This window comes from Microtus oregoni, unplaced genomic scaffold, assembly GCF_018167655.1.
Source record: "Microtus oregoni isolate MIOR12 unplaced genomic scaffold, Mior012 000017F_ref0000208, whole genome shotgun sequence".
In the NCBI taxonomy this organism is placed as follows: Eukaryota; Metazoa; Chordata; class Mammalia; order Rodentia; family Cricetidae; genus Microtus; species Microtus oregoni.
Genome location: NW_024543076.1, coordinates 20617763 through 20635682, shown reverse-complemented (window position 1 = coordinate 20635682; position 17920 = coordinate 20617763). Strand labels below are relative to the sequence as shown.

Genomic DNA, 17920 nt, shown 5'->3' with positions numbered 1-17920 from the left:
GATGATGTACAAGAGATTTAAAGCTAGACATTTTAGGGGGGAAGAAATGAGAATGGTCTAGAAGTGGCAATGTAGAACAAGAAGTAAACCTCCCCTGTCTGTCCGCGAGTTCAGTAGTGAAAGGTGAGTGGAAGGATGCAAGCCACACCAGAAAGCCTCCTAGGAGTCAGTGCCTCAGAATAGTTGCTTTGCTGCCTTAGCTACAGACTGAGTTGACAAATTCGGGAAAACATAAAGGGATAACATAAGAATTCTAGCTTCTAGGTAGTGAATTCTGAAAAAGTGGGTGCCTTTGATCCTAGGAGACCAGTATTTAATAGAAGAGAAAGGTTGATATTTACGTGAACATTAGCACGTGTGGCAGGTGGCAAGTAAATTAACTTGGTCAAAGCAAAGGAGGTACTGGAAATGCTTTTACCTGGGCCTTTGAATGGTGGAAACAGACTACTGAAACCCACTGGCTTGACTTGAGGGAGCCATACCTGTAATGCTACTGAGCTAGATGCTTTTAGACCTTTCGGAGATCACAATGGGATTACAAATATTTGACAATGTTAATTTAGCTCAAGTTACATTTTTGAAAGTTATGTTTTATTTGGGGCTTTTAAATTCCTTGGAATTGAAGGTGAGGGGAAGATTAAAAAATGTCCCATCTGAACTTTCTCTCCTTTTAAATCTAGATTTTACTTTGCTCGCAGTGGACATGCCAAATACAGCACCATCAGATCTTCAGCCTCAGCCGGTTATATCAATAATTCAGCTTTTTGGTTGGGATGATATCATCTGGCCTCAAGTTGTAGCAAGATATTTAAGTCATTTGCTACAAAATAGGTATATACCCTTATTTCAGAAATACTCCTTAGTCTAGTCCTGATCAGTATCCTGGAAGAATTTGTCTAATGAAAACTAATCTGTACTATATATCCTCTCATTTGGCAGACATTTTACCAATATAATAGCAGGTAGTATGAAATCTCAATTAAGTGGTTTGATGTGTGTGTGTGTGTGTGTGTGTGTGTGTGTGTGTGTGAGAGAGAGAGAGAGAGAGAGAGAGAGAGAGAGAAAGAGAGAGACGGATTGTTAAAAGTTTGCACTCTGATAAGCCTGCTTTATTATCTTAAAGTGACCTTTTTGTATTCTCTAGGGAGAAAAAATTGTATAGGTATTATTGCTGGATCAATGAAACACTGGCATATTATTGCAGATTTAGACTTAACTAAAACTAAAGATTTGACTCAAGATTTGTTCATGAACCATGCACTCCAGTTCAATCACATTGTTGTTGTTCTTTAATCTGCCTGTGTCTCCTGCCCTGTCCTGCAGAGGCTATGAAGAACAACCTCAGTAATACATAGAGACAGATATATGAAAAAATGAGGTAAAGTTGCTGTAGAAATGGTGTTTTACAATGTGGGAACTTCATAAAAGCATCAAGATGAAGAGGGTGAAATCATCACCCAGGCCTGAGAGACCTCATGAGTAGTTCTTGTACCAGCTGCCAGTCAGTGAATGAAGAATGACATAGTGAGTCAGTTGTTTTCTAAGGAGATTAGTCAGCATCGTGAAACTTATGTTTTTTCATTTGGCTTTGACTCGTAAAGTAAGAGAATTCAGCATCAGTTGGATTGCTTTTAGAACTTCTGGTATGAGAATTCTCTAATAATAATGAATGTTTGTTTATTTATTCATTGCTCATGAGTCACTCTATTTTCTTAACACAGAAGCCCTTAGGTCCCAAAGTAAAGACCAGTTTGTAAAACTGAGCCTTATAAAAAGTATACAATTGAATGGTTACTTCTCTTGATGACTGCACATATATAAGACTGCACAGTATTACTTAGAAACTTCACAGTGATGATGGTGTTACTTAGAAACTTCACAGTGATGACATTTTCCTGTCTTTTGTAACCATAATGAGTTATAAGAAGCTGCAAGACTACATTTGAGCTCCGTTGTTTTCAGGATTATTGGTGACTTGGGCATATTTTTCCAAATGAGCTTGTGTTCTTCAGTTAAAAGCCCCAACTATATAGCTTTGGTACTTAAACCCAGAGTTGTATGTTGTGAGGATGATGGGTTCTTTTTCACAGAAGTATTGGTTTCAGCTCAAATGTGTTACCTGGGCCTTCTTAAGAAGTAGGTCCATTGTCTTAAACAACCTTCATGATTAGATGATGTCCTTATAAAGTTGTTACCAGCAAAGCAGACTTTTACCTTTCTTTTTCAAATTTTCTTTCCTTTGTCTTTGATCTTTAGTATTTCATTTCTCCTGTTCTCCTTGGGCATAAACTTGGGGCAGGAGGCTTCCCTTCTCTCTGAGAAGCAACTGCTCCCACTAGAGTTTTTTCTTTCGTGTACCCTGATGGTCTTCTTTATTTTTTGTCTTTCCTCAGCATGACACTGCTTATGGTAGGGCTTAGCCCTCAGATCTATCTCTTTTTTTTGCCTCCCTTGAATGTTCATTAGCCTCACAACTCTCTTTTCTCATTGTAATCCAAATGATAGTGATAACTTTACAATGTAATTTAATGTATTTATTTGGAGACATGAGGTCTACCTTCGATATGCAAGATACAGTCTTTGGAGGAGCAAAGATTGTGTGTGTACATGCATGTGTTTTTAGTCTATCTATCTATCTATCTATCTATCTATCTATCTATCTATCTTCTATCATTTTTTTGAGACAGGGTTTCTCTGTGTCCTGGCTGTCCTGGAACTTGCTCTGTAAATTATGCTGGGCTCCAACTTACAGAATCTGCCTGCCTGTGCCTCCTGAGTGCCGATGTTAAAGGCATGTACCACCACTGCCTGGTTTGTGTATATATATTTTTATATATGTACAGTAGAGTTTATTTTTAAAATAGTGTTTATTAGGGCTGGAGAGATGGCTCAGACATTAAGAGCACTGCCTGCTCTTCCAAAGGTTCTGAGTTCAATTCCCAGCAACCACATGGTGGCTCACAACCATCTGTAATGAGGTCTGGTGCCCTCTTCTGGCCTGCAGGCATACACGCAAAACAGAATATTGTATACATAATAAATAAATAAATAAACATTTTAAAAAAATAGTGTTTATTAGTAATGGTTGAAGAAACTGAAACACAAAGTTGTTTTAGAAAGTTTAACTTTAAGAAACTTTAGTTTTAAGAAAGTTATATAGGTAGTAAATGACCAGTTTGTGTTTCTGCATTATATACGTTTTAGGGAAAACTTCTATTCAAAATGTTTAAACTCTGATTTATGTACATTTAAAAATAGTTTTAAACTGGGCAAAGGCAAGTGGATCTCCAAATTTGAGACCAACCTGGTCTACATAGTAAGTTCTGAGACAGCCAGAGCTTCATATTGAGACCCTGACTAAAAATTAATTAATTAGTTAATTAATTAGGCATTGTTTTAGGGGTTGAGGAGATGGCTTAGTGGATAAGGTATCAGTTGTACAAAACTAATGGCATAAGTTTGATCCAAGTACTCAGGAAAAAAGTGACCTTCCGTAACCCAAGTACTAGGATATATAAGTAGGCAGACCATAGCAGCTTGCTGGCCATCCCAAATTGGTATGCTTCAGATGATCTGTCTCAAAATACAATATGATAAAGTAATAAAGAAAGACATCCCAACAAAACCTTTGGTTTCTATGCTTGTACATATATCAAAACAAAATAAGAAGAAAAAAATGGTTTTGCCTTTGCAGAATGCTATGTTTAAGATAAATCTGTGCCTATCATTTCTGTCACCAGGAGCTCCTCATAAATTAGAATTTAGACTCAGGCATGTGTTTGGCTTAAAAGGAGGGAGGTTTTGTTTGCTTCCCTGAGGGCAGTATTTTAGAATTTTGTGTTATTATCTTTGATAATGAGTGTTTATAAAGTGAACAGAAGAAGATGGAAACATAATTGTTCAGTCAAGACATGTAGAAATATATTGTTCTTAAGCAGCTTTTTGTATTCACCTCTTCTGTTTAATTGCTATTGGTAGTGCCAATTTTTGTTTGTTCTTACTGTTCTTTGTATTTATTTCTGCTTACCTATTACATTATTATAATGCCTATAATTTTTACATTCTTGCTATTCCACACTTTCTAATTTTTTTCTCTTGGCATAAATCTACAGATACACCACGAGTAGAAAAGGAAAGCTTAAAAAAAGAAAAAAAAAAGGAAAACTAAAAATTGTAATATGCAAAATGAAAACAAAGATGTTTAATAGATCTTTTCATGTACATCTGCATGATTTCTGAAGTACTGTGTTCATCTGAAGTCAGCCAAGGGAGTTGCTCCAATATGTTCATTACAAGCTCTGTTCTCGGTACATTTTTCCCTTTTCCCTTTTGTCTCTACAGCACAGTATGTGAAACACTTTCTCAGTCAAGCTACACGTCTTTTCAGTCCTTGACTATAAGATCGTGGATCCGTTGTGTTTTGCAAATGCACCTCTCTGAACCTGATTTGCTAATGGATATGAACTCTGTACAGGCAGTGGGTAAGTGTCATATAAGGCATGCAGGGGTGCATATGTAAATAAACTAATATCCAATATTCAAAATCTGATTAGCTATCAATATATATAAAATGTACTTTTGTAGTCTGTTTCTTTTTTATTATTACTCTATGTTTAACTACATATGGCAAATGCCAACTGATACAAAGCTAAAAGAATTAGTTTCCTTGGCGCTAAGGACAAAACTTGCTCCTCGGGTGACACACTGCTTTTCCCCTGAAGAAAACAGTGGCATGTCTGAAGTACATACCAAGTACCTTTCTTATTTTTATTTTTTTGGTTTTTTGGGGGCAGGGTTTCTCTATAGCTTTGGGGCCTGTCCTAGTAGACCAGGCTAGCTCAAACTCACAGAACTCCGCCTGCCTCTGCCTCCCAAGTGCTGGGATTAAAGGCATGCACCACCACAGCCCAGCCTAAGTACCTTAAAAAGAATACCCAGCTAGAAATATTTTGCACTATTTTTATGAAATAGTTTGTTTTTCTATTTTATTATTAGTCACTGAAGATATTTGTGCATTTTAAAGTTCCCTACAGTTCTGTTTTATGTGAAATATAACTTTTTAAAGGCTATTGTTTGTAACCTGTCATAAGTTTCACTCAGGCTTGCCAGAAAAGGTTGTACTTTTTCTCTTATATTTTGTGTAGTTGTTTGACCTAAATAACTTTCTGGATTAGGTTAATTGTAAAAAGCCTAATTCAGTTTTTACCATTGTGAAAATTTTCATATTTCAGAAATTTCCAGCACATGTATATATGCACACCAGTGTATATGCAACTTATATTTTATTGCATGTTTATAGAATAATCATGACTATTTCCTTATTTAATAGAAAAGGAGTACATGGAACAGCTGGCTGAAATGACAAGTCTACTATTTAAACTCTCAGAAGTAAAGAATATCTTCTCAAAGGCTCAAATTGACCATTTGCCCATCCCAGAAGACCCCAAACAAGCACTTATTCAGTTCCTGGAGGTATTTTTAATTTATTAGTGTTATCTTCCAAATAATCAATGAAAAATCTTTAAATATTAATTTTTTTCTATAAAGTGAATTGTTTAGTTTGACTCATATTACTGGTTGCTTTTTACTGTAAACTTCTGAAAGAAAGGATGTGTTGCTCTAAGATATAGACTATTCACTCTAAAGACAGCAGGAAATTCATACTTAATGAAGAATGAAAACCTAAGGAGGAATACATGGAAGCTTTTTTTCAAGGCCAACTGAAATGAAAGACTTTCTTGTTGATATTGGTTGATTACAATCCAGGTGCTAACATTATTTGTTATAAACATAAAGAGTCTCTGATGGTTCCAGCTGAGTATTTACTACCCTGCATTGATACTGTAAGTGTTAGCACCAACTAGTTCATAATACAGTTAGAACTTGAAAACCTAATACATTTCTTTTAATTTTTCTTCTTAAGTTCCTTTCACAATTTTAGTTTTAATTAATTTTAAAGGAATGTCACATAGGATGGTGTTTATTTTATAAGCCTAGCTGAAACTAATAACGTTTGAATGATTGTCTTTAGTAAATTATTCACAGTAAAAGTAAATTTACTTTTGAGCGTGTTGATATTAACTACATGAAAATTTGATTCTTTTTGAATGAAAATAATTACAACCAATAAGCTATTTCCATATTGTTAACTCAGTTAATTCCTTTGATTTCTAGTAAGTTAAAATACAATTGTGTAACAAACAGAGATGTCTGTAAACCCTAATGATAACTAATAATAGCATAATAATATGCAGATGGGAAATACAAATTTTTGTTGAATATTTTATATGGCTGTTAAGTGAGTCTGACCAACAGTTTTGGATCAAAAAAGGAGTTAGAAGGCAGACTTTCCACTAGCAGTTAGATCTCCTCTAATTTAATCCAGCCTAAATGAATTTTTCTTTTTATCAATAAATCAATGATAGGTTTTTGCAAAATGCTGGATAGCATTATCTAGTGCTCCTTAGGGATTTGAAAAACCTAAAATAGTCTTTGATCTAAGAAGAGGTTTACTGATCTGAGAATTTAAGATACACAAAGGTTTAAATAATGATACAATGTGTTTAAATACTTAATGCCAATCTGTTAGTAGATTTCATCAGTAGGAAAGAGTCAGAATGTCTTGGTGTAAAGTATTTAGAATTTATATATATGGAGAGAGAGAGAGAAATACATAGTTTTTAGTCTGGGGGAGTTTAAACACAGTTATTGAGGCACTATGATCAGTAATATTCAAGTGTGGGTAATAGACTGCTGGGAGTTACTGAACCTTCTCAAGATGTTCTCGATCTCAATACTATACTGACAAATTTGCTCAAATTCTGTGAGTATGTTAGCATACACAAGCCCCTTGGATTATTTAGAAAGTATGTTTTATGCACTCACAGAAAAGTAGAGCTCATTCATTTAAAAAAAATATTAATTAGGAAGTAAAATTTAAATTTTAGCAAATTTCAACCCTCAATGTCATTCTCCAAATGAAAATGCAGAGTGCAAGTGAAGGACTCGAGTGCCAAAGCAGTGCATTGTCTAAAGTAGTGTGCCAAAGCAGTGCATTGTCTACAGAGAGAGTGTGCCAAAGCAGTGCATCGTCTAAAGACAGAGTGTGCCAAAGCAGTGCATTGTCTACAGAGAGTGTGCCAAACCAGTGCATTGTCTACAGAGAGAGTGTGCCAAAGCAGTGCATTGTCTAAAGTAGTGTGCCAAACCAGTGCATTGTCTACAGAGAGAGTGTGCCAAACCAGTGCATCGTCTAAAGACAGAGTGTGCCAAAGCAGTGCATTGTCTACAGAGAGTGTGCCAAACCAGTGCATTGTCTACAGAGAGAGTGTGCCAAAGCAGTGCATTGTCTAAAGTAGTGTGCCAAAGCAGTGCATTGTCTACAGAGAGAGTGTGCCAAAGCAGTGCATCGTCTAAAGACAGAGTGTGCCAAAGCAGTGCATTGTCTACAGAGAGTGTGCCAAACCAGTGCATTGTCTACAGAGAGAGTGTGCCAAAGCAGTGCATTGTCTACAGAGAGTGTGCCAAACCAGTGCATTGTCTACAGAGAGAGTGTGCCAAACCAGTGCATTGTCTAAAGAGAGAGTGTGCCAAACCAGTGCATTGTCTACAGAGAGTGTGCCAAAGCAGTGCATTGTCTACAGAGAGAGTGTGCCAAAGCAGTGCATCGTCTAAAGACAGAGTGTGCCAAAGCAGTGCATTGTCTACAGAGAGTGTGCCAAACCAGTGCATTGTCTACAGAGAGAGTGTGCCAAAGCAGTGCATTGTCTACAGAGAGTGTGCCAAACCAGTGCATTGTCTACAGAGAGAGTGTGCCAAACCAGTGCATCGTCTAAAGAGAGAGTGTGCCAAACCAGTGCATCGTCTAAAGAGAGAGTGTGCCAAAGCAGTGCATTGTCTACAGAGAGAGTGTGCCAAAGCAGTGCATCGTCTAAAGAGAGAGTGTGCCAAAGCAGTGCATTGTCTAAAGAGAGAGTGTGCCAAAGCAGTGCATCGTCTAAAGAGAGAGTGTGCCAAAGCAGTGCATTGTCTACAGAGAGAGTGTGCCAAAGCAGTGCATTGTCTACAGAGAGAGTGTGCCAAAGCAGTGCATTGTCTACAGAGAGAGTGTGCCAAACCAGTGCATCGTCTAAAGAGAGAGTGTACCAAAGCAGTGCATTGTCTAAAGAGAGAGCCTGTGAGCACTTGGGTCGCAAGCTGAATTGACTGCTTTTATCTTGAAAGAAATCTGACAAAATGTGATTATTCAGACTTGGGCATTTGGCAGACATTTCATTTTTTCAGAAATGAAGTAAGTAAGCCCATCACTTCAAAGAAAACAACTGACAGTATGGGTTGCTAATAATGGAGTTCAACTTTTCAAAAAAATTAGAATTTAGGAAATTTGCATGAAGGTTCATGAGCTGAGAGCTTCCTGATATTTAGAGACTTCTCTAGGAAAGGGACAGTGTCAATGTGTATCGTTTTGTTTCCTGGGTTTTGTGTGTGTGTGAGTGTGTGTGTGTGGTTTTTTTTTTTTTTTTTTTTTTAGTATAGAAATGTCAATATGTCTCGAAAAACCAAAAAAAGAAAAAAGAAATGTCAATATTGGGAAGCACTATCACTCATTAACTTTCTCAAATTTCCAAGTGCATTTTAGCAAGCATTGACATGTAAAAGTTTCATTCAAATTTACTGAACATTTTATTAATGTGGCTTTAGAGTCAGTGAAAGTCTCCAATTTAGTTACTACTGTCCTTTAAGAAACATCACTTGAAAATTTTGGCATACTAGCAAAGAAAGCTTCCGAGTTATTTGAAACATCATTCAAGATATTTTTCTAGCTATGTATATTTGTGAGTTTGGATTCTTCAATAATGGTGCTCCCACTAGTCTCCTACTAGCTCCTTTTTTCTCCTTGAGAAAGTGTAGGTTCCCAATTAGTGAGTATCATGATCTAAGCAAGAAAAGTTTTTCAAGGCACTTATGCTTAGCATGTGTTCAAGGGAACTGTGGTCAAAAATTGGCGACCTTCTGAAGAATGAAATGGTTAAAGGACAGAAAGCTAAATAAAAAAGGTTTAATAAGATATATCTCTTCTCATTTGCCCACTTCACTGAATTTCTTAGCTTTTCTTCATGCCGTGTGACTTACTTCCATTTAGCCCCTCAAAGCTGTGCTTCCTCTCTTATTCAACTTAATCAGACCTCTTGGAGTTTTGTCAACTGCTCTAACAGTGCTCTCGGCATCTGTGCTCTTTCATTGTTTGCTTACACCTATGTGCTTTGCCCTCTATAGAAGGGTCACACTGGTGCCGTTTATGGTTGTGACGTAAGCCACTGAAAGCCTTTGTGAGTTCCAGAGTGGTTTAAGACTTTCTCAAGCTTTCTAACCCGTCTCTATAGTTACCACTTTTGTCTTTTATAGCTTCATATAGCCTGCTTACCCCCTGCTTCCTCCCAGGTTGTTGGGTTTATTATCTCTTTTTCTTTCTTTTCTTAATGTCCCTCCTCATGTTTCTGTTGACCACTTCTCGGTTGACCCATCTTTAGCCTCTCATCCACATTTTCCATCTCCTCCATGCAGAACATTAAGCTACCTAGTCGATGGCTCCTGAAGAATATTCTTTAAGTTGTAAACTGTGAAGCACATCAGTTCACATAATAGAGCTTAGTTAAGAGTTTTTACTTGTAAGAATTTGGTAATGCTGCTTGCAACTCTTTCCTGTAGGAATCTGGAGATTTCCAGTCATGAATTATATGAGCCAGTCTGTGTAGAAAGCTTTATTTGATTACTGGCTTCTTGTATAACAGTTAGATGTTTCTCCTTACTAATGATTTTGCCGAATCAGATGTTCTGTAAATAATTACTAAGGAATTTATTTTTTTTAAAAGATCTTCCTTTGACCTTTAATTATAAAAGGCAAGACATAACTCTTCACTAAAGTTTTACTTGCTGTGAATCTTTTTTGGAACTCTAAGGATGAAGGCTGATGTATAAGATATGTATATAGTGAGGAAAAAGGAAGAAGTTAGTTTTCAAGGTTTGTATTGTATAAGACTTGGAAACTTATATTATCTTTTCCTTTATTTATAGGCTGTTGGTAAGACTTATGGGAGTCTCCAGACATTTTCTGATAAATCTGCCATGGTCACAAAGTCCTTAGAATACCTTGGTGAAGTATTAAAATACATAAAGCCTTATTTAGGAAAAAAAATTTCCAGTGCAGGGTTGCAGCTGACTTATGGAATTATGGGTATGTATTTCTGACATGTTTTTGCTAGAAACATTTCCTTAACTCTATCCATTAGGACCCAAATGGAAAAAGATACATAAGACAAATCACTTAACTCTTTGTGGAGGTGTAAGATAGTATGAAATACAGTGGTTTGCTTAAGATAGTTTAAGCTGTCCCTCATTATTTGCTGTTCTCTTATTGATATTAATATTATGATAATAACAGAAGATATTTCCACACTAACTGTTGCTGATAATTTCAGACAAATTATAAAACCCAAACTTCTAAAATGAACCTTCTATTAATGTTTACCTACATTTAGGTAGAAGATGAAACACCAGAAAGCCGTCACTTCCTTTCATTGTTTGTAGTCTCCTATGCATGGAGAAGGAGGTCCCGAGAGATACTTAGTATAAAACCAATGACATTGATGCTTCAAATCTTACTCTTCACAAACTGGTTTCTTTTTCAAAAGAAATCTTCTTGTGCTTGTTCTATAACGATGGGGTTCACATTTCTTTATAGGAAGTTATTAATTTGAATATCTTTGTTGACTAAACCATGTTGCTAACCAAAAATAGGAACAGAATAAAAGGAAATGAGAAATATTCCCTTAGAAGTTTTATATAGAATTTAAGTTTTGAATTTTCTTTATTTCTCTATGGCCCAAACCTTGTATCTATTCCCTTTAATCTTGAGGACGTATGAATAAACCTTATTTGGGCTGTCTGAAACCCTTTATCTTTGTTGTGAAAGATAAAGGAGACTGTGAAGCTGTGGAAATGTGGATAATGTAGAAGGTACTGAAAGCAGTACTTGCAATTCAGATTATTTAATTTTAGAAAAAAAGGTGGTGATTTATTACCGATTCAGCAGTAATATCTATGTGATCATTTTAGCAAGTCAAGCTTATGACTTACTAGTCTCTAAGAAAGTTGCTTGTCATTTTCAGATTTAGTTTTTCCCAAAGTAATTGGATGATTACAGCGTACATGATAGCTGTATCAAGAATCACAGAATCCCTAATGAACTGATCATATGTGCATTTGGGGCAAATTTTTGCTTATGAAAAATTGAGGGCTTTCTTTGTTGTTTTGCACTGAGCTCTCTCTCTCACTCTCTTTCTCTCTCTCTCTTTCTCTCTTTCTCTCTCCATATGGGTAGAGCTAGATTCTCTCTCCATTTGCCTAGGTCTCAAAGGGTAAGAATGGATTACATAGCTAATAAATTACTCATTTTTCCATTAGAAATTAGAACAAGTAACTTGCTGTTTACATAAAAGACTTAAAACAGAATGGAGAAAGAGCAAATATAACTCCTTAAGAGTTTGAGCCTGTGTTAGGATTGGGATAGCATAGCCATAGGAAGGGGCCGATAAATTACCATTTCCTAGCTCAGGACACCTCTGGGGTGTGTGTGTGTGTGTGTGTGTGTGTGTGTGTGTGTGTGTGTTTTATAAGACTGCTAGTGGAAGTCACTAAAACTGCATTCCAGGTTAAGAAGCGTGAGATCCTAATAGATGAGTGATTTCTGACAAAGAGGAATTGATACTTTCCTCACGTTGTTTTTCTGAGGTTGAGGGTAGATAGGAGAAACTTGGTCTTGGTTTCATTTAGATTTACCATTCTTTGTATCTCATAGTTTTCTTTTCACATTGCCTGCATCTCACCATCGCTTTTTCTGTGCATTCTTCCCCCTTTTCCCTGGTTGATAGTCTACCGATGACCCTTCAGGGCTCATCCCTATAGTTCCTACTTTTGCTACATCCCAAGTAGACTTTGTCTTTGCCGTGCCATTGCATTTCGTTTGTCCTCTTTAGTGAAGAATTAAATGAGTGCCTTAATGTAAGTCTTTTCACTCGGCATATGTTTCTTCCTGCTGTCTATTTTGACTTGTTGCTATAATAAAGTACATTTTTTACATAGAGGAGCAGAAATGTTCTGATTAGGAGATAATTGTAACCAAAGCTACTTTTCTTTTTTTATTAGGAATTCTTGTTAAGTCATGGGCACAAATCTTTGCCACCTCGAAAGCACAGAAGCTACTGTTTCGGATCATAGATTGTTTGCTGCTGCCGCACACGGTTTTACAGCAGGAGAAGGAGTTGCCTGCGCCAATGCTGACTGCAATTCAGAAGAGTCTTCCTCTGTATCTCCAGGTATACCCAATGTATGAACTGCCTCAAAGCATGCTTCAAAATACAGATTGGAGAAATTGTGATCTCAAAAGTACTATTTGCATATAGCACATCCATTGAAAATGTTTTGAATGCCTTTTGTGTTTGGCTTTGGAAACAAAGGGGAGAGAGGCAAATGTTCAAGAAGCTCGAGTTGGGAATGAAGGCAAGGAGTTCAAAAGGTTTCAGAAGCTCACTCAGTATTTTCCTTGGAGACCTTAGTTCTATGAGAGCCAAACTGGGGTGAAAAGGACAGAAAAGCAGCACAAAGAACTCTGGATGTGAAGGCAGAATGCCTAGGAGTCAGAGGGCCATTCCTGTCAGAGTAACCTAGACAAGGTCAAGAGCTTTAAGGAAAAATCTAGCACACTGGGGAAATACAAATCATTCTTCTGCGGCTGGAAATTCACATAGGAAGAGACATGTGATGGAGGGTTTTATATTCCTTGCCAAAAATTTGGATTCCATCTCATGCATGCACAATGTTGGTTGTGAGCAAAGAAGTGTGAGTTGTGCTTGTATTTGCGAAAATGATCTTGGTGTGGGAGTTAGATTTAAGACCTATGAGGCAGTGACTAGTTCATTGAAATACTCCGCACGTTACTAGAAGGTTTAAACTAAGCAGTGAGATTAGAGCCTGTGCAGATGTCAGAAACGTTGATGAACTCTGATTAAAAATACATTACTAAATGTGGGAGAGAAACAGAAATGGATGCATTAGACAAGACTGATAGTGGCTGGAAAGTGCTGCTGGTAACTGAAACAGCCATGGTGACACACACCTGTAGTGCCAGGATTTGGGAGGCTGAGGCAGGAGTTCCTGGCCAGCCAGGAATATATATAGAAAAAGCTGGCTTTAATAGCTTTAGTTTGAAGTGATTTGGAATGTGTAAATAATGATATCCCGTGGGCAGTCTGAAGTACTGGTCTCTTTCATTAGTGTGTGATACTGAAAGTTAGGCCTTTATAAATTTGAGATTCTCGAAAAAAGGAGAGGCAGAGAGGAACAGATTTTGATAAGTTAGCATAGTCTCCCATGGTGGATTTTTTTAAAAGCAAAGTTTTGAGATTTCTAAGAAATTTTAAAGTGACTCTAATTATATGTTCATGTTGGTATGTATGTCAAAGCTGAGTGTGCCATCAAACTCAGTTGCATGGGAGAACAAATGTATGGAATGGAGTTGAGAGTACCAGGAAAGTCTGGATGTTTGTTCTATGTGGTCTTCTTAGAACTAGTTTACTTGTAAGTAGATGTTGCTTAAGAAATAAAGTGAGGTTTTTCTTGAATTATCCATTTGGCTGAACTGACAGGAAGATGCATCTTTAATTTTTAAAGGTGCTCTGCTGTCTTTGGATCTGTGGATTCTGTCTGCCACCAACTTCTCGCTGTGCTTTTTCCAAAAAATAAAAAAGCACACAAGACTGAGCAGGCGGGCTCTACCATTGTTCATTTTAACTATGTTCTTGCCTGTATTTCAGTGGCTCTATACTATTTTTCACTACAAATGAACTCCTAGAGTTTTTTACTAGATAAACATCCAATTATGGCTACAATGGAGTCCTAATAAACATGCAGAAAATTGTTTCTTCTTCTGAGGGAATGGATTTAATCATTTGTAAGTATTAAATATTGTTATGAGAGTATCTTGCTAACTTGCATACATATGGAAGGGATTATATCAAGGTACATGCAGCAAGATGATATAATGAGTTCTGGTGACTTCTATTAAGTTCTTCTTAATTTCTTTGAACCTCAGTTTCCTTGACTGTAAAATGGAAATATGATATTAATTCCTTTGTTCTAAAAATTGAAATGAAATGACTAAAGCACTTGGCACAGCAGCACATAGAAAAACTTCTAGGGAGGTGCTTATTCATGCTCTAAGCATCAGCATCCTTCTCTTATTACGAGTTGTTAAAAAATGATCTTATTTCTTTGCATGGCAAATTTTCAGGGTAAATATTATATTCTTAGCCAAAATGACTGAATGATACCTTCCCTACCCAGCTGTGCCTCTGTGGAATTAGCAGTCCACACTCTGAGGGGCAGGCTTTTACTCTTTTATCTTTTGCTTCCTGATACACTGAGCTTTGGTTTAAATCCTTTGAAAAATACTGTTGGCACATGTATTTTATAACTTAGTAATGACATGGGTATGTAATTGATGATCGTGGTAGTCAAGTGTTGTGTGCAGGAGGACGAGAGGAAGAATATTCCCTTTCTCTTCCTGAAGGCTTACCTTCATTTCCTTTGGTCATGCCTCTACAACATATGTTAGATTATGTTAGATTCCACTACCATATATACTATCCCAACTCAACTCTAGAAAGGCCATGTTTGCCTTACTTATTCATGATACCTGAAGTCCTATTTAATGGTAAGAAGGTACAAATTCTGCCATGAATACTAATGCTGAAGAACATATTACTAGGTTCCTAAACACTATTTGAAACTTCGCCTTTTGACATTTCTCTTTTTGCTTATTTTCCCTTCTATAGGGCATATGTATTGTGTGCTGTCAATCTCAAAATCAAAATGCCTACTTGAATCAGTTGCTAAGGAATGTCATTGAGCAGTATATTGGAAGGTTTCTCCCCACCTCACCGTGTGTTTCAGATCTTGGACAGCATCCTGTTCTTTTGGCACTGAGAACTCCAGCCTCTCTTCCAGTGATGACGCCCCTAAGGAAGCACATTGTCCATGCCATAAGGTAATACAGTTATTACAAACAGGTGTATGTAGAAGTTATTAATCGCATCCAAAAATAATTCATACTATCTCAGAGATATTAATATCCCTCAGCATTGTGGTAGCTTTTAAAAAACTTTTTTCCAGGAAACATTAAGAATTTGTTGCATCAGGAAGAAAACAATGTATTATATCTTAATTTCAATAAAGATACATTTAAAAGTTTGTTTCTTAACATCTAGTAGTGTTCCACAGCACAGCTATAACTGCTTGCTCATTTTTGTAATAGAAGAGACATCTCTCTCTTTTCCTAGTTTTGTTATCTTACCCCTCTAGAAATAAAGCCCACATAGCACTTATATAAAGTCTTTTTGTGAAAATAAATTATCATTTTATGGAATAAATGATAGGAAAGCCACTGGTGATATTGTGGCAGCTCTCAATGAAGAATCCACCAGAATGTTTTTGATAGCTCCTGTGTGCTTTTAGATTAAAAAAATAATAATTTGTTAACATTATATTTGCTTTTAAAATTGTGTTAGTTTAACTATGTAACTGTTACTTTCCTTCTATACCTCCCTAAACATACATTTTTATGAGCTGGAGAGATGGTAGAGTGGTTAGGAGCACTGACTGCTCCTTCAAGAGGGCCCCAGTTCAGTTGTCTGTATCCACATGGCAGCTCACAACTGTCTGCAACTCCAGTACCAGGGATCTGACACCCTCACATAGAAACATATGCAGGCAAAACACCAGTGCACATGAAATTAAAAAAATTTTAAAAAGTTACTTTTTAAAAAAGATGCATTTCTATGGTTTTCATCACAATAGAAATTGTATTTTGTACAATATAGTTTGTAGCAATTACTCTATGAGAAGTAACTGAAAATATGAATGTTGATGAAGAATATGAAGTATGTTATTAACTTACTAATTATCTCAATTTTTTGTTTTCACGTGTTTATTAGTCAGTTTTTTATTGTTTTGACAAGACACCTGAGAAAAACAACTTAAAGGGGGAAAGGTTTATTTGGGACCCTGGCTTTAGATCATTGTTGGCTTCACTGCTTTTAGGTCTGTTTGTGCAGAGGAGGAAAACAATGACAAAACAAGCTCACTCACTTCCCTCTGGGAAGCAGAGGGCAACATGAACAGGGTGAGGGAACAAAACACAGCCCTTGAAGTGTGCACCCCAAATGACCTACTTCTCCTAACTAGACCCACTTCTAATATTTCTGAGACCTTATGACAGCATTACCAGCTAAGGACATAAGCTTTTGGGAAACACTTTGTCACTTGTTAGTAGGTCCAGTGTGTCACACAGGATTAATATAAATCACAATAAACATTAATACCTAAACTATTTCTGTAGTAACAAGTACACAGTCCTTTTAATTGTTTTTATTGATATATATATGTGTGTGTGTGTGTGTGTGTATTTATTTATTTCTCTATTCCCCTCACTTCCTCTGCCCCCCCCCCCCAAGCCTCTCCTATGATCCTCATGCTCCCAATTTACCCAGGAAATCTTGTCTTTTTACTTCCCATGTAGATTAGATCCATGTATGTCTCTCTTAGGGTCCTCATTGTTGTCTAGGTTCTCTGGGATTGTGAATTGTAGTCTGGTTTTCCTTTGCTGTATGTCTAAAAGCCACTTATGAATGAGTACATATGATATTTGTCTTTCTGGGTCTGGGTTACCTCACTCAATATGATGATTTCTAGATCCATCTTTTTGCCTTCAAATTTCAAGATGTCATTTTTTTCCCGCTGTGTAGTGCTCCACTGTATAAATGTACCATATCTTTATCCACTCTTCAGTCGAGGGGCATTTATGTTGTTTCCATGGTTTGGCTATGACAAATAATGCTATTATGAACATAGTTAAGCACATATCCTTGTGGTACATCATTTGGGCAGATACCTAAAAGTAGTATTGTTGGGTCTTAAGGTAGGTTGTTTTCTAATTTCTGAGAAATTGCCATACTGATATCCAATGTCATTGTACCAGTTTGCACCCCCATAAGCAATCCCTTTACCCCACATTCTCTCCAGCAATAGTTCTCATCAGTGTTTTTGATCTTTCTCTGATGCAAAGATGCAAAGATTTGCATTTTTCTGATGGCTAAGGATGTTGAGCATTTCCATAGGTGTCTTTTTTGATGACCAGCCCCCTGTCCAATGTGGGGTTGATGAGGATCTTTTTCCATTTTGTATGCTGCCATTTTGTCTTGTTGACAGTATCTATTTCTTTACAGAAGTGTCTCAGTTTCATGTTGCTTTTTTAAGTCTCATTTATTAATTGTTGCTCTCAGTGTCTTTGCTATTGGGGTTATATTTAGGAAGTAGTCTCTTGTGCCAATGCGTTCAAGTATACTACCCACTTTCTCTTCTATAAGGTTCAGTGCAGTTGGCTTTATGTTGAGATCTTTAATGCATTTGGACTTGAGTTGTATGCATGGTGATAGATATGGATCTATTTTCATTCTTCTACATGTGATATCAACTATGCCACGGCACCATTTGTTGAATACTCTATTTTCTTTCCATTTCATATTTTTTGCTGCTTTGTCAAAAATCAGGTATTCATAGATGTGTAGATTGATATCCTTGTTTTCGATTTGGTTCCATTTGTCCTCCTGTCTGTTTTTATGCCAATACCAGGCTGTTTTCAGCATTGTAGCTCTGTAGTAGAGGGATCATGATACCTACAGAAGTTTTTTTATTGTACAGGATTGTTTTTTGCTGGGTTTTTTGCTTTTCCATATTAAGTTGAGTACTGTTCTTTTGAGGTCTGTGAAGAATTTTGCTGGGATTTTGATGGGCATTGTATTAAATC

General features: G+C 36.7%; 1 protein-coding gene across 2 annotated transcripts in view; it reads left to right on the top strand.

Moving 5' to 3' along the window:
• Mms22l (MMS22 like, DNA repair protein) overlaps window positions 1-17920 on the top strand; it is a 109798-nt gene that overhangs the window by 80340 nt on the left and 11538 nt on the right. For both annotated transcript variants that reach the window (XM_041667599.1, XM_041667598.1), the window contains 6 exons: window positions 681-831; window positions 4342-4481; window positions 5330-5472; window positions 10075-10234; window positions 12205-12374; window positions 14892-15103. In XM_041667599.1, the coding sequence (XP_041523533.1) occupies window positions 681-831; window positions 4342-4481; window positions 5330-5472; window positions 10075-10234; window positions 12205-12374; window positions 14892-15103 (976 nt within the window). The remainder of the gene's footprint in view (window positions 1-680; window positions 832-4341; window positions 4482-5329; window positions 5473-10074; window positions 10235-12204; window positions 12375-14891; window positions 15104-17920) is intronic.